Source organism: Salmo trutta, chromosome 14 (genome assembly GCF_901001165.1).
Source record: "Salmo trutta chromosome 14, fSalTru1.1, whole genome shotgun sequence".
Classification (NCBI taxonomy): domain Eukaryota; kingdom Metazoa; phylum Chordata; class Actinopteri; order Salmoniformes; family Salmonidae; genus Salmo; species Salmo trutta.
The window spans coordinates 61937184-61954830 of NC_042970.1; the positions used below are offsets into that span (position 1 = coordinate 61937184).

The window sequence follows — 17647 nt, forward strand, 5'->3', positions numbered from 1 at the left end:
TTTGGGATGCAAACCAAGGCTATTGAGAGAGTGAGGAAGTGTGAAGAGGCTTACCTTGTGGGCATTGAGTTGGGGTCGTGGCAATGCCGTACACTCGCGAACGCTTCTGTGGCAGAAACTCATCTGTCTCTCTGTCCGTTGTGCGATCCACGGCTACCACCGCCTCCCTGGCAACAGCAAACAACATTATCAGAACATTCTCTAAACATTCGCTGCCCCCCCCCCTAACTATGAAGTCTACTACCATTCTTTTGAAGGCTCTTACTCTATTGACTACCATGAAAAACTAAATTCTACATGACAAGAATCCTTTCTATCATTCATTGCCAAGGTTTTTTTATTTTATTTTCATTAATCTTTTGAAAATGGGGCAATATACTGGCCTGGTGTATACAAATCTGAGCATTGTAAGTAATGGGAAATGTATGCATGCTCGTGTGTATGAATGAATGAATTAAGCAAATGAAATTGTATTCGTCATGTGCACAGCTTATGAAAGGTCATGTACACAGCTTATGAAAGGTCATGTACACAGTATGAAAGGTGCAGTGAAATGCTTATTGTTACACATCATGACATATATTTAGGCAAAAATTACAGACAGTAGCTGACAATTAGCAAATTAGAACTCAAATTATTGATCATGGAATTAATTTTTATATTATTTAAATATATAGGGATATGTAGCCTATAGGTCTAGACCTACTGTATTTCTATTTTAATGCAGTCATCTCTGTTTTAATTTGAAGCATTTTTTATCCTTCGCTTGTTTGTAACAATTGTAAAGACATTGGCGACTTTGTATTTGTTGTCAACTTCGTTCCGCAGTTATCGTCAGTCACACAGAATAAAGATGTTTAGGCCTATCTGTCTCTATGTATAGCAGAGATTTTATGTGTATAGTAGGAGAATCTACAGAAGGGCAGTCAGTAAATAACAAGCATTTTCATGTGCAACTTTAGTAACAATAGTTTTGGGAAACAGCTAGGAGATTTACGACGCTCCTACGAAGGTTCAAACAATGAACTTAGCCTTAAGATGCTTTTGGGAAATCGGGCCCAGGTGATCATACCTTCTCCAGTCAGTGTAGTAAAGGTTCCTCCCATGGGATACGATGGCGAAAGGATACTGAATCCCCTCCACAATAGTCCTACGGTTCCTACCGTTGGGGTCCATACACTGTACCTTACGAGTACCTGTAAAGGTAAAAGAAAACATGCAGCAGTCAAACCAACATCCCTGCTGCTAGCACCATGCTCTAACTAACTGAGTCATTTGAACTGCCTCAGTAGAGTGGGATTTTCCCATGGATTGCTACATAGCATGTTTAGCTCATGATATCAATAGTGTTAGCATGTTTAGTGTAGCGTCTTTACCAGCAACAATAGGGTTAGCATGTTTAGCATAGTTTATTACCAGCACCACTAGTGTTAGCATTTTTAGTATACCTTCTCAACAACATCAATAGTGTAAGCACGTTTAGCATAGCTTTTTACAGATAGTGTTAGCATTTTTTTCGTAACTTCTTACCAGCATCGACAGTGTTATGTTTAGCATAGCCTCTTACCAGCATCGGCCCAGCACAGCTGTTGGCTCTCAGGGTCATATGTCAGGCCGTTGGGCAGCCCCAGGTCGTCCTTAACCAAGACTGTCCTGTCGGTTCCGTCCATGTTGGACATCTCGATTTTGGGCCCGTCTCTATTCCAGTCTGCCCAGTAGACTCGTCTGTACAACAAGCCAGAAAAAACATGTTCCTGTCACAATGCTTAGAACCATATTTTTAAACCAACACAGTACTGGTGATTTGTGTCGTCAAACCTACATTATGCTATCGAAACCATGAAAAGGCTAACATGCCAGATTCGCTAGCGAAATCGTTCCAGGCCTTAGCGGTTAAGGACAATATATCTTCAGCACAATGAACTAACTGCTTATTTTATCACAAATTTGCATCAAAGGAATCACTAAGACATTGTCCAAAGACACGTACCCATAGGAGGGGTCAGCGACGATGGGCCGGGGGTTGACCAGGTCGGTGTCGAAGAGGACACGGCGCTGGCTTCCGTCCAGTTTGGCCACCTCAATCCTGTCCTTCATGGAGTCCGTCCAGAACATTAGTCGGGCCAGATAGTCGATAGCCAAACCTTCTGGACTCTCCAGGTCTAACGAAAAGAGAAGGAGGACATCATAATGCCTAGATCGGACAGAAACTACTGATTTTCTATGGGAGTCATCAGGGATGGAACTTAAGGAGTTGGGGCACTGGCCAGCCGGGCTAGTAGACTGCAATTCCTACAAGCCTGGGTCCAAAAACTTTAAGAAGATGACATTTCAATAGACAGCAAGCTAGTTGGTCACATTTTCTACAAGCCCGGTATAAAACAATACTATCCTTAGGCAAGCTTTATTTCCATCCCTGGGGGACACTACATTGATGCTCGTCGAACATCTCATTCCAAAATCATGGGCATTAATATGGTGTTGGTCCCCCCTTTGCTGCTATAAAAGCCTCCACTCTTCTGGGAAGGCTTTCCACTAGATTTTGGAACATTGCTGCAGGGACTTGCTTCCATTCAGCCACAAGAGCATTGGTGAGGTCGGGCACTGATGTTGTGCAATTAGAGCTGGCTCACAGTCAGTGTTCCAATTCATCCCAAAGGTGTTCGATGGGGTTGAGGTCAGGGCTCTGTGCAGGCCTGTCAAGTTCTTCCACACAGATCTCAACATATAATTTCTATATGGACCTTCTTCTGTGTATGGAGGCATTGTCATGCTGAAACAGGAAAGGGCCTTCCCCAAACTGTTGCCACAAAGTTGGAAGCACAGAATCATCTAGCATGTCATTGTATGCTGTAGCGTTAAGATTTCCCTTCACTGGAACTAAGGGGCCTAGCCCAAACCATGAAAAATAGCCCCAGACCATTATTCTTCCTCCACCAAACTTTACAGTGGGCACTATGCATTCGGGCAGGTATTTGTCCATCAGACTGCCAGATGGTGAAGCGTGATTCATCACTCCAGATAACGCGTTTCCACTGCTCCAGAGTCCAATGGTGGAGAGCTTTACACCACTCCAGTCGATGCTTGGCATTGCGCATGGTGATCTTAAGCTTGTGTGGCCTACTACTTTGCGGCTGAGCCGTTGTTGCTACTAGAGCTGACTGGGCAGAAATTTGACAAACGTACTTGTTGGAATGGTGGCATCCTATAACGGTGCCACATTGAAAGTCACTGAGCTGTAAGACCATTCTACTGCCAATGTTTGTCAATGGAGATTATTTGGCCGTGTGCTCGATTTTATACACCTGTCAGCAAAGGGTGTGGCTGAAATAGCCCAATCCACTAATTTGAAGGGGTGTCCACATACTTTTGGATATATAGTGAGCATTGAAAGACTACCAAGACAATGGATGGCAATCTGCCATTGGTCCGTGTTGTTTCACACATGTCAAAAGATGAAATTAATGGAACTTTTGATGGATAGACAGATCGCTAATGTGTTTTTGTTCACACATTATACCTACATGTAAAGCCTTTATAAAGATAAATTATGAGAAATAAAACATGATAAATGAAAAGTTAACTATTACCATTCTTGATGCATTTCATGGAGCATGCTAGATAGGTTTGATCTGATCTCAGACCAGTGTACCGCTCACCTGTTGCGACGAGAGAGATTGTGTCTCCTCCCTCCAGACTGGACTGAGACCTGCGTACTAAAGCTGTTGTGACGAGAGAGATGGTTTCTCCTCCCTACAGGCTGACCTCAGACCTGTGAACAGCTCACCTGTTGTGATGAGTAAGATGGTGTCTCTTCCCTCCAGACTGGCCTGAGACCTGTGTACTGCTCACCTGTTGTGATGAGAGAAATTATGTCTCCTCCTTCCAGGCTGGCCTTGCTGATGGAGGGCCCTGTGATGTCCGTCCAGTACACCATCTTCTCCACACAGTCGTAGGCCACGGCGATCGCCACTCTGTCCTGGGAGCAACACATAAAGACAGAAGGTTTTATTGATTAATGGTTTATTTAGATCGGGACAGATACAAACACATTGTCACATTGAAAAGACCAATCATCCGATGCACTTTGCACCATAGTAGTGTGTGTAGCTGGCCTGGCACTAATAAAAAAAGCCCTTATTTCTTCCCTTAACTGCTAATTGGAAACCATGCAAGTGTCAGAATATAGGATGTCACACACACACTCAATAGAACCCCTGTTCACAGCAAGAGAACAATTTATAATGTAATAAATTGTTTAACTAGATTGTCACATTTATGTTGCAAGCAGAACAGGAACTACTTTAACAGTGATAATATCTCACCCATTCATTTCACAGATGGGGTTCAACCAAATTACATAAGAAGTACATAATGTTACATTACATTTCACAATGGCAGAATGCGGCTCGCCAAACAATTGAAGCTTTTATGGGGAAGAATCCCTTTGTATGTCCAGTTACATGTTCTGCCAGACCATTCCACGCTAGTGAGAAGAAAGATGAAAAGCCTGAGGACGAGTATGGATGGTCGACTCACACAATCAGGAGATTGTTCAAGTGGCATTTGGAACATTCCAGAGAGTGGGTGCGTGGACCCACAACACCCATCAACACACTCTCAGTCCGGTTAAAGGAAACATCTGATATGCGAGCAAGAGATTAGCAAATCCCCCTCTTTTCATTCAACCTAAGACTGGGGGTCTGAGAAGACAGCTCTGGCCATCTGGTGAGCGGCCATCTTAACAAAGTGTGGTATGCCGGGGATTACAGAGGAGTGACTTACTGACTGAGTGAATCTCTCACTCGAGAAGAGAGTGAGTGAGTTAACATTTGTGAGTCAATAAGTAACTTCCCACAGTGCTTGTAGCGAGAGATGTGCAGTGCTTGACTGAATGAGTGACTATCTGTTTGAGATAATGTGAGGTGAGTTGAGGTGCGTCAATGTGGAGCCTCACAGGCAGGTGCAGCAGGGCTTTGGCCTCCCCTTTGTTCATGCTGTATCCATCCAGAGGGATGTGCTCGATCTTCCCGCTCTGGGCAAACAGCAGGTGGGTCCCTGGGGCCACAGGAGAGACATCCGGCCTGGTGGTGGGTCCGATCGGGGGAGGAATCACTCCCTGGTCAATACCTGTCAAGGGAGGACAACTGAAGTTACATTTCCCACTAGGCACAGATGTCCTATCAACATCTAGTATTGATTTATATATGATTGAGTTTTCAACTAACCTGATTTAAATGTGAAATCAACAAACTTTCAACAATGCCATTGAATTTAGGTTAAAAGTTACTTTATTTTGATTACTTTTTGCAAATCCAATCGGTTTTTCACGTTGATTTAATGTCATCACATATCATTTTTTTGTTGAAATGACGTGGAAACAATGTTAATTCAACCAGTATGCGCCCAGTGGGTTCCTACTGTATTTTTATTTAGCATACGGGTACAAATGTTGAGTGCAATGGAATAGACATGAGTGCTATGAATGCATGAATATGTTGAATATGAATATTAAGGTAAAAGCCAAGGATGACCAATCGGACCCTTCCCATTTTGAGGCAGTCACTCACACAAAGGTCTTTGGCCGGGGCCAGTTCTAGTGTTGGGGACCTCCTGACCATTGCCGTCCACACACCAGCACTGCCCAATGCTACTGTGGCACTGGGTGGGCTCGTAGGCACCATGCTGGTCGCAGGTAGGAACATACTGACTGACGGCGGGGCGTGGGCGGAAGAAGGAAAACGAGCCTGTGTTGGAAGAGACCTGGATGCTTTCTCTGTCTCGCTCACACTGCGTCTTCTCAAGCTCTGGAATAAAACAGAAAGATGACATGAGAGAAGTAATAAAAGAAATAGAGGAAATTAAGAAAATAAAAATGATCCTACATGTCTTTTAGAAAGGTTTCTAAGAAATTGCTTTCTTTTTAAAGCGCTATATAGCTTTGGTTTAAATATAATTCCCTTACTGTACTACATGGCACATGGCAGTTCAAAACTAAAGTTACTTGCCCTCTACTAATATGGAAAACATGGAATAAGGAGAGAGCTGATGAGCATATGATTCAATGTAGAATATTTTTGCATTCCCGTAACTCTGACATAGGAGACACGGTGACATCTGGAATATAGTGTCTCACTGAAAGACTTATCCCCAGGGTATCTGTCTGGTTAACCACACACTAGTCATAACAATCTCAAACAGCCGGAACATACAATCTGCGCTATGCACAACGTCTGGCCGCAACAATCAACAAAAGCCACCAAATAAAGACAATTAGTCAACGATGGAAACAGTTAACAGTTTTTGTCAGACGGTCGTCAACCGTCGAGACGAGAGGAAGACAACCAGGTCAACTCTCACAGGGTCCAGACACTACAATGTGTACTACAAGTACAAGTTCAGACAAAGGAGGACAAAATTATGCCCCTTTTCAGAAGGCTTGTACAAAATATGACAAAACTGGAGGAGGAGGTATAATTAGCGTGGTGGAGTACATACATGCAGTTGACACCTGGATTGGATGAACAAAGAGGTAACATCTGAGAAAGATGCCAACTCACAAACACCCAAGGCTCCAGTACATGACATGAAAGCTGCAGACTATAGAAAAATAATAGAACACTTGAATACACATACCCTATATTCCCAAATATACAGTGGTGAGTTGAATCAAAGAGAAAATGGATTGGTTGTTAAGTCAATAGGGGCAAGTCCTACTTTTTCCTATTACTTCAGTTGTTGTTTATTAAATGTTTAAATTCCTGTTTGTAACTCCAGGGCATCTTTACCTTTATGTTCAACTAAATTGGACTATTGGTCCTGGCCAAAAGTAGTGCACTACATCGGCCATTAGGGACGCAGCTCAGGAGTCTGTATTCGGGAGTGTGGGAGCATTGGCTCTATTCCAGCACATCCTTGTGACATGTTCCAGGCCTTTGGCCCTAATTGTATGGAGAATGAGCAGCTATGTTGGTCTTTCCGAAACGGGGATCGTATGTTATGTATCAACACCAACCTCCCTTTCCATTCCTTTATCCTCCCTAAATAACATCTGTGTGTTGTTATATCCATCCCCGCACAGGAAGGATGCACAGTGTCAAATGTCAACCTTTAAATGTCATTCAAGGGGGGAGGGAATAGGGTGACATGTGGTCAAGGCACACCAGAAACCAACAGACACTCAGTTCAGAGTGAGTTTCAGGACCCCGAAGCACACGCACACACACCCTTCATCCATCCTCCCTCCCCCTAACAGTTCCATATTTCAGCAGTCTCACATAGTCTTATATCAGTCTTGTGGAAGTACACACAGTTCCGGCCTTCGCCTCAATCCATGTTCCACCATGCTGGGAGCGTTCCATGATTAAATAACTTTCTACTGGTGCCAGGCGATGACGCAACACTGATAGACTTGTTTAACTTAGCGAGTAGACCTCCACTAATAAAATGCACTGTATATACTGTTTAGTCCACTATGGCTTGTGTGGACGTTCAATATAAACAGTTTGTCTCTGGTGTATTATGCTTTCCTTTGATAACAAATCTGTCTTGCTCCCCCGCCTCCCTCTCCCCCTCCCCCTCCCTCTAAACCAAACTATACTGATAGGAGCTTCACATGTTCCAGCTGTTGGCACAAAGACAGAAAAGTAAAACTATGCGAACCCTAATGATTTGAGGGGAAGAAGACGTCTGATGAGAGCTCGAACTATACCCATGCAATGTACACTATTTAGATACTTCCGGACATAGCCGTACAATTTAGAGGTTCCTTCTGAATGCATGTCTCTTGACTTCCCTTGCACATTTTGGACTACACTGCCTCTGGCTGCTGTTTAACTTAGAAGTATCAGTAGCCGTGTCTGAGACAAAATGGCCCATAGGGTAGGAGCCTATATCCTGTTTCTGCAACATGAGGCAGATTAATGTACACCCCCTGTCCATTTCCTTAAAGGGCCAATCTGCACATCACAACTTATAAATGTCTCATGAACTTATTTCAACTGCCGTACCCCATCAGAACCCAAAATATAAGCTTATTTTACGCCAATGTTTGTAAACATTGTAATTGCAAACAAACAATGTATCGCTTTAAAGCATGGTTAAAACTATACTTTTGATGTCATGGATGGTCAGTTCTTGCATCCATAGCTCCATCTATACACTTGAGAATGGTTACATTTCTCCAGCCCCATCCCTGAACTATTTACCAAAGCACTGGCCGGGTGACAAGTTTGTTAGTGTTTGAATTGCAGATTCACCCATTTTTAGAGTCATTGGTATGACTTGACCGGGGATCAAACTTCTGTTTGGTTCCAAATGAACATGACCCTGAGAAGAACTCCTCGCACACAATTTGGGGTTTGAAAAGGGGATTTATTTACACCAAAAAGCACAGGGGTTACCTACCTGGGGAGCCACGGGCACACTGGAAGCCGTCGCCATGGAAACCAGGGCGGCACTGACAGGTGAAGGAGCCCTGAGAGTTATAACAGACGGCGTCCCGGTGACAGCGACCTTGCTCACACTCATCAATGTCTGTGTGTGTGAGGAACAACAGTCAATGAGAAACAATAAGGACACAGATGCTAAATTCAACTGAAAATAAGGTATCAAAATATTTAAATATATAGCTGAAATATACACAGTCAATTGGAATGTGAATATTATACCCTGCAATGGAAATACAAAAAGTATTGGTATTGCACTACTATATAAAGTATCTAAATGTGAAACATACATTCATGACATGTCACATACTGTGTTATGTAATGGTGTTAGATGGGGAAAGAAATACAGTCAATAAAACATTGTATCTGCATAACTAAAGTACTGTGTACACATGTTGAAGCTTAGCGTTCAGGGATACCATTCTTTGGATGCAACTTGGATGTAACACACCCAGCTCACTACCTCAACCTCTAAAGTCTATCTCTAAGGCCAACAAATAAAAAAGGAGTTCTACAAATCCACAAATTCTACAAGGACATATGGAAATTCCTACTGCTTTCGTTTGGTGGTGGGCCATGTTGCATTGGACGAGGGAAAAAAAGAAATACTGGGATGGATGGATGAATAAAACGCGTGACCAACGAGCTCCCCAGCTGTAGGGCAGGGTTGTTTGCATTTCTTGTCCAGGTGGACACATTTCCTCTCGCAGGGGCCTCAGTGTGGGTGCATTACAACGAGAAGGACTCAGAGGGTCCAACATAAAGAGACCCAGTGGAGAGTTTAGAGAAAAGACATGGTCTGTTTTTTTAAGCTGAAGGGTTTGTGTGTTTCTGAGGTGTCTGGGGGGATTCCAAGAAAAGCAAAAGACAACTTTATTTTGCATGTTGGACAGTAACGTATACTATTCTAATATGGCCTAGTAACTAGACAAGGGCTACAAAGGCAAGTCGAGACACATCTGCAGTAACTCATGGGGGGGGGGGGGGGGTCACACTCGGACAATCAGAGAGGGGGCATATTATTGTGGCCCTGGTGGCACAAAATAATCAAAGGTCTGGCTGCACAGAGATGCTTGGGGAAATGGTCACAATTGGAGACCAGCGAGTGTGTGTTTTCAGGGGAAGGGGGTATATCTGATCTCCATCACCTAGGACTTGACAAAGTTAATCAAATCTCCTGATTTTTGCTCAATTGTGCATGCCTGTTCTGTAGGTGGCACTGTGTGCTCTTTTCGAAGGATGGGTCCCGGTCTTTCAGGGTCCCTGGGATTCGGGGTGACGGGGGTGGTCTGCCGGTCACTGGGATGACAACCCATCTTGGAACAGGGAGGGGTTTTAGCGGGTGGAATAGTGGGGAACAATTGGAGGTTTACTTAGTAGCAACGCAAATATCATGGTATAGCTATGGACACTCAATCATTATGGTACTTTGTAATGGTGAGTTTACGCACATATATTATGATAAATTTAAAAAATCCTCTCACTGTCAACTGTGTTTATTTTCAGCAAACTTAACATGTGTAAATATTTGTATGAACATAAGATTCAACAACTGAGACATAAACTGAACAAGTTCCACAGACATGTGACTAACAAATTGAATAATGGGTCAAAATCAAAAGTAACAGTCAGCATCTGGTGTGGCCACCAGCTGCATTAAGTTCTGCAGTGCATCTCCTCCTCATGGACTGCACCAGATTTGCCAGTTCTTGCTGTGAGATGTTACCCCACTCCTCCACCAAGGGACCTGAAAGTTCCTGGACATTTCTGGGGGGAATGGCCCTAGCCCTCACCCTCCGATCCAACAGGTCCCAGACGTGCTCAATGGGATTGTGATCCGGCCTCTTCGCTGGCCATGGCAGAACACTGACATTCCTGTCTTGCAGGAAATCACGCACAGATGAGCAGGATGGCTGGTGGCATTGTCATGCCAGGATGAGCCTGCAGGAAGGGTACCACATGAGGGAGGAGGATGTCTTCCCTGTAACGCACAGCGTTGAGATTGCCTGCAATGACAACAAGCTCAGTCCGATGATGCTGTGACACACCGCCCCAGACCATGACGGACCCTCCACCTCGATAAACGCGAATCCGACCATCACCAGTGGTGAGACAAAACCGTGACTCATCAGTGAAGAGCACTTTTTGCCAGTCCTGTCTGGTCGAGCGACTTCTTCCACATTTTGTTACGTTATAGCCTGCCTTACAACAGGCCTACAAGCCCTCAGTCCAGCCTCTCTCAGCCTATTGCGGGCAGTCTGAGCACTGATGGAGGGATTGTGCATTCCTGGTGTAACTCAGGCAGTTGTTGTTGCCATCCTGTACCTGTCCCGCAGGTGTGATGTTCGGATGTACTGATCCTGTGCAGGTGTTGTTACACGTGGTCTGCCACTGCGAGGACGATCAGCTGTCCGTCCTGTCTCCCTGTGGCACTGTCTTAGGCGTCTCACAGTATGGACATTGCAATTTATTGCCATGGCCACATCTGCAGTCCTCATACCTCCTCGCAGCATGCCTAAGGCACGTTCACACAGATGAGCAGGGACCCTGGGCATCTTTCTTTTGCTGTTTTTCAGAGTCGGTAGAAAGGCCTCTTTAGTGTATTAAGTTTTCATAACTGTGACCTTAATTGCCTACCGTCTGTAAGCTGTTAGTGTCTTAACAACAGTTCCACAGGTGCATGTACATTAATTGTTTATGGTTCATTGACCATGCATGGGAAACAGTGTTTAAACCCTTTACAATGAAGATCTGTGAAGTTATTTGGATTTTTACGAATTATCTTTGAAAGACAAGGTCCTGAAAAAGGGAAGTTTTTTTTTTTTGCTGAGTTTAGATTTGAAACTTGTATCTCATTATGGTAAATTGTGAAATTAGTATAGCCAGTTATAATTGTAATGGTTTAGCAGATAATAAGAAGAGACAATCAGAAGAAATATCATATCTAGTGTTTACAGGAAACTCATTCAACAATTTTAGATGAAGTTGTGTGGAAAAAGGACTGGGGCGGCAAAATATATTTCTCCCATGGGCAAGAGATATTTAAAAGGGTGATTATATTAATTAACAGTAATTTTGATCCAAATGTGCAAATTGTCCAAACAGATCCTCAAGGTACATGGATGATTTTAAATATGTTATTGGACCATAAACAGATATGGCTCATTAACTCCAAATAATGATGATCCGCGCTTCTTTGAAAATATATATAATAATTTATCAACCCTACAAGCAATACAAGACTATTATTATGGTGGGAGATTATAATACGGTTTTAAATACCTCTAAGGACCGTAAAAGAAATCACACTTCAAACTATCACCCTTAAGGAAATCAAGAATGTCATGGATATATTGGAACTATTGGCTATATGGAGGCGTAAAAATCCTGACCTAGTGAGATATACATGGCGGAGGCTCAATCAAGCTAGTTGTCTTGACTACTTTCTTATGTCATTCTCTCTGACACCAAAAGTTTAAAAAGTGTTTATAGGGGACAGAATGCGGTTAGACCATCAAATAATTGGCATTTATATTACTCTTACAGAATATACACGTGAGCGAGGATATTGGAAATGTAATCAAAGCCTATTGGATGATAACTTGTTTTTAATTAGGACAGAAGAACGTATAACTGACTTTTTCCAACATAACATAGGTACAGCAGATCCCCTTATTGTATGGGACACTTTTAAATGTGCCTTTAGGGGCCATGAAATTCAGTCCTCAAAAGCAATTTCGGTCAAAAGAGTCCATATTAACAAAGGAAATGGAAGGACTAACAGAACAGATAGATAGCAATAAAAACTGTACCATAGAGGCTCAGAATAAGTTTGAGGAAAAACAAAAAGAAATGGATGAACTTATTCAAAAAAGATCAAGTGTAATATATTATAAAAAATAAAGTGAACTGGATGGAATATGGAGAAAAATGCACCAAATTATGTTTTAATCTTCAACATGCTGCCAAAAATAATTTACTGAAACTTGTCACAAATGACAGAGTCACCCACGATTCACCAAACAATATTTTGAAAGAGGAAATAAAGTACTTTAAGCATGTTTTCGTTTCAGTCTCCTCCATCTCCACTAAACAAAGTTAATTGTATGGATTGTTTTTCTATTAATAATGTAAAAAAAACGCTGTACAGAAATACTCATGTGACGGTCAAATTACAGAGGAAGAACTTCTTGATGCAATTAAAGCGTTTAAGTCTGAGAAAACTCCAGGGCTCGATGGCATACCAGTGGAGGTACACCAAACCTTTTTTTTATACTCAGATTTACCGTTATTAGCATGTTTTAACCACTCCTATATAAATGGTAGATTATCAGACACTAAACAAGAAGGTCTGATTTCATTATTACTGAAACAGAATCAAAGTGGGAAATATAAAGATCCAGTCCATTTCAAAAATTGGAGGCCTCTTATACTTCAGTGTTGTGATGCAATTTTTTTTGCAAAATGTATAGCGCATAGAATTTAAAAGGTATTGTCGGATATAATTCATCCTAATCAGACAGGTTTTTTACATGGACACTACATTGGAGATAATATAAGACAAGTACTGGAAATAATTGAACAATATGAAATATCTGGGAAACCAGGCCTGGTATTCATAACTGACTTTGAAAAGGCATTTGATAAAGTACGACTGAAGTTTATATATAAATGCCTGGAATATTTCAATTTTTGAGAATCTCTTATAAAATGTGTTAAAGTTATGTATAGTAACCCTAGGTGTAAAATAGTACATATTGGCTACTCAGAAAGTTTTAAACTGTCAAGAGGAGTAAAACAAGGTTATCCACTATTGGCACATCAATTTATTATGGCCATCGAAATGTTAGCTATTAAAATCAGATCCAACAATAATATCAAGGGATTAGAAATACAGGGCTTAAAAACAAAGGTGTCATTGTACGCTGATTCCTGTTTTCTTTTAAATCCACAACTTGGATCCCACCACAGCCTCATAGAAGAACTAGAACTTTTACATTACCGTGTAGTTTACCAATAAAATGGTCTGACGGTGATGTCGACATACTCTGTACACATATCCAGAAAGAAAGAAATGATCTCACTCCAATACATTTTTGTAAAAGGTTAGCAAAAATAGATAAGATATTGCTACCATGGAAAGGAAAATACCTGTCTACTTGTGGAAAAATCACCCTAATTAACTCTTTAGTCATATCCCAGTTTACCTATTTTCTTATGGTCTTGCCTACACCAAGGGACCTGTTTTTAAAATTATATAAGCAAAAAAGGGCCTATTTATATAGTGAATATGAATTCAGAGGGCAGAAATGATTAAATATTAAGGCATTAGACCTCTCACTAGAGGCGTCAGTCATACAAAAGCTATACTTAAATCCGAACTGGTTCTCTAGAAAATTAGTAAAAATGTCTCACGCCATGTTCAAGAATGGCTTCTTCCCTTTATTCAGATTACAACCTCTCACTTTCGGTTATTTGGAAATGAAATAATCTCCAAAATATCTCTATTTTTAAAACAAGCCATAGAAAGTTGTTTGAAATTTCAGTTGAATCCACCTGAAAACACAGAACAAATAATACAACAAATATTTTGGTTAAACTCAAATATAATAATTCATAAAAATACATCATTTTTCAATCCATTTTTTTTATAAAAGGTACAATCTTTGTAAATTATATCATAAATAGGACTGGTGGAGTTATGTCACACATGCAGCTAACAAAAACATATGGAAATGTCTGCTCTACCCAAAATTACAACTAACTAATTGCAGCATTGCCGCAAAAGGGGAGGGGGAAGTGGAAGGGGGAAAGTAAGGAACTTTTCTGTCGGCCCTGCATTAAAAACTAAAATTGGTTAAAGAAAATTGTGATTAATAAAAAAGTACACCAGTTTCATTTAATTAAGGACCAAAAAATTGACAACTGTGCAATTCCATGGCACATGGTTTATGAACTGATACGCAAAATGTCGCCAGATTCAGAACTTTGAATTTTTCCATTTAAATTATTATACAATATTCTTGAAACCAATAGAATGTTATATATATATATATGGGGGATTCAACCTTCCCAGCTCTGAAGATTTTGCTGCGAAGAGACAGAGTCATTAGATCATTTCTTTTGGTACTGTCCATACAGTGCATTCGGAAAGTATACCGACCTCTTGACTTTTTCCACATTGTTACTTTACAGCCTTATTCTTAAATGGAGTAAATAGTTATTTCCCTCATCAATCTGATGACAAAGTGAAAACAGGTTTTTAGAAATGTTTGCAAATTTGTCAAAACTAAAAAACTAAAATATCAAATGTACATTAGTATTCAGACCCTTTACTCAGTACTTTGCTGAAGCACCTTTGGCAGCAATTACAGCCTCGAGTCTTGGGTACGACGCTAGCTTGGCACACCTGTATTTGGGTAGTTTCCACAATGATGAAAATAATCATGGCCTCTAAACCTTCAAGCTGCATACTGGACCCTATTCCAACTAAACTACTGAAAGAGCTGCTTTCTGTGCTTAGCCCTCCTATGTTGAACATAATAAACGGCTCTCTATCCACCGGATGTGTACCAAACTCACTAAAAGTGGCAGTAATAAAGTCTCTCTTGAAAAAGCCAAATCTTGACCCAGAAATTATAAAAAACTATCGGCCTATATCGAATCTTCCATTCCTCTCAAAAATTTTTGAAAAAGCTGTTGCGCAGCAACTCACTGCCTTCCTGAAGACAAACAATGTACACAAAACGCTTCAGTCTGGTTTTAGACCCCCTCATAGCACTGAGACTGCACTTGTGAAGGTGGTAAATGACCTTTTAATGACGTCAGACCGAGGTTCTGCGTCTGTCCTCGTGCTCCTAGATGTTAGTGCTGCTTTTGATACCATCGATCACCACATTCTTTTGGAGAGATTGGAAACCCAAATTGGTCTACATGGACAAGTTCTGGCCTGGTTTAGGTCTTATCTGTCGGAAAGATATCAGTTTGTCTCTGTGAATGGTTTGTCCTCTGACAAATCAACTGTAAATTTCGGTGTTCCTCAAGGTTCCGTTTTAGGACCACTATTGTTTTCACTATATATTTTACCTCTTGGGGATGTCATTCGAAAACATAATGTTAAATTTCACTGCTATGTGGATGACACACAGCTGTACATTTCAGTGAAACATGGTGAAGCCCCAAAATTGCCCTCGCTAGAAGCCTGTGTCTTAGACATAAGGAAGTGGATGGCTGCAAACTTTCTACTCTTAAACTCGGACAAAACAGAGATGCTTGTTCTAGGTACCAAGAAACAAAAAGATCTTCTGTTGAATCTGACAATTAATCTGGATGGTTGTACAGTCGTCTCAAATAAAACTGTGAAGGACCTCGGCGTTACTCTGGACCCTGATCTCTCTTTTGAAGAACATATCAAGACTGTTTCAAGGACAGCTTTTTTCCATCTACGTAACATTGCAAAAATCTGAAACTTTCTGTCCAAAAATGACGCAGAACAATTAATCCATGCCTTTGTTACTTCTAGGTTGGACTACTGCAATGCTCTACTTTCCGGCTACCCGGATAAAGCACTAAATAAACTTCAGTTAGTGCTAAATACGGCTGCTAGAATCCTGACTAGAACCAAAAAATGTGATCATATTACTCCAGTGCTAGCCTCCCTACACTGGCTTCCTGTTAAGGCAAGGGCTGATTTCAAGGTTTTACTGCTAAACTACAAAGCATTACATGGGCTTGCTCCTACCTATCTTTCCGATTTGGTCCTGCCGTACATACCTACACGTACGCTACGGTCACAAGACGCGGGCCTCCTAATTGTTCCTAGAATTTCTAAGCAAACAGCTGGAGGCAGGGCTTTCTCCTATAGAGCTCCATTTTTATGGAATAGTCTGCCTACCCATGTGAGAGACGCAGACTCGGTCTCAACCTTTAAGTCTTTACTGAAGACACATCTCTTCAGTAGGTCCTATGATTAAGTGTAGTCTGGCCCAGGGGTGTGAAGGTGAACGGAAAGGCTGGAGCAACGAACCACCCTTGCTGTCTCTGCCTGGTCGGTTTCCCCTCTTTCCACTGGGATTCTCTGCCTCTACCCCTATTACGGGGGCTGAGTCACTGGCTTACTGGTGTTCTTCCATGCCGTCCCTGGGAGGGGTGCGTCACTTGAGTGGGTTGAGTCACTGACGTGGTCTTCCTGTCTGGGTTGGTGCCCCCCCTTGGGCTGTGCCGTGGCGGAGATCTTTGTGGGCTATACTCGGCCTTGTCCCGGGATGGTATGTTGGTGGTTGGAGATATCTCTCCAGTGGTGTGGAGGCTGTGCTTTGGCAAAGTGGATGGGGTTATATCCTACCTGTTTGGCCCTGTCCGGGGGTTTCATCGGATGGGGCCACAGTGTCTCCTGACCCCTCTTGTCTCAGCCTCCAGTATTTATGCTGCAGTAGTTTATGTGTCGGGGGGCTAGGGTCAGTCTGTCACATCTGGAGTATTTCTCTTGTCTTTTCCGGTGTCCTGTGTGAATTTAAATATGCTCTCTCTAATTCTCTCTGTCTTTCTTTCTTTCTCTCTTTCGGAGGACCTGAGCCCTAGGACCATGCCTCAGGACTACCTGGCTTGATGACTCCTTGCTGTCCCCAGTTCACCTGGCCGTGCTGCTGCTCCAGTTCCAACTGTTCTGCCTGCAGCTATGGAACCCTGACCTGTTCACCGGACGTGCTACCTGTCCCAGACCTGTTGTCCCAGACCTGCTGGAACCCTGACCTATTCACCGGACGTGCTACCTGTCCCAGACCTGCTGTTCTCAACTCTCTAGAGACAGCAGGAGCGGTAGAGATACTCTCAAAGATCGGCTATGAAAAAGCCAACTGACACTTACTCTGGTGTTACTGACTTGTCGCACCCTCGACAACTACTATGATTATTATTATTTGATAATGCTGGTCATTTATGAACATTTGAACATCTAGGCCATGTGCTGTTATAATCTCCAACCGGCACAGCCAGAAGAGGACTGGCCACCCCTCATAGCCTGGTTCCTCTCTAGGTTTCTTCCTAGGTTTTGGCCTTTCTAGGGAGGTTTTCCTAGCCACCGTGCTTCTACACCTGCATTGCTTGCTGTTTGGGGTTTTAGGCTGGGTTTCTGTACAGCACTTTGAGATATCAGCTGATGTAAGAAGGGCTATATAAATAAATTTGATTTTATTTTATTT

The 17647-nt window shown here is 42.1% G+C and overlaps 1 protein-coding gene across 1 annotated transcript in view; it reads right to left on the reverse strand.

The window, feature by feature from the left end:
• The window catches only part of LOC115208542 (nidogen-1), a 62515-nt gene that overhangs the window by 3008 nt on the left and 41860 nt on the right, over positions 1-17647 (reverse strand). The window contains exons 12-19 of the mRNA XM_029776672.1: positions 8407-8535; positions 5571-5807; positions 4958-5130; positions 3853-3979; positions 1991-2162; positions 1568-1725; positions 1073-1196; positions 55-167 (exon numbers count right to left, since the gene is read on the reverse strand). Coding sequence (XP_029632532.1) covers positions 55-167; positions 1073-1196; positions 1568-1725; positions 1991-2162; positions 3853-3979; positions 4958-5130; positions 5571-5807; positions 8407-8535 — 1233 coding nt within the window. The remainder of the gene's footprint in view (positions 1-54; positions 168-1072; positions 1197-1567; positions 1726-1990; positions 2163-3852; positions 3980-4957; positions 5131-5570; positions 5808-8406; positions 8536-17647) is intronic.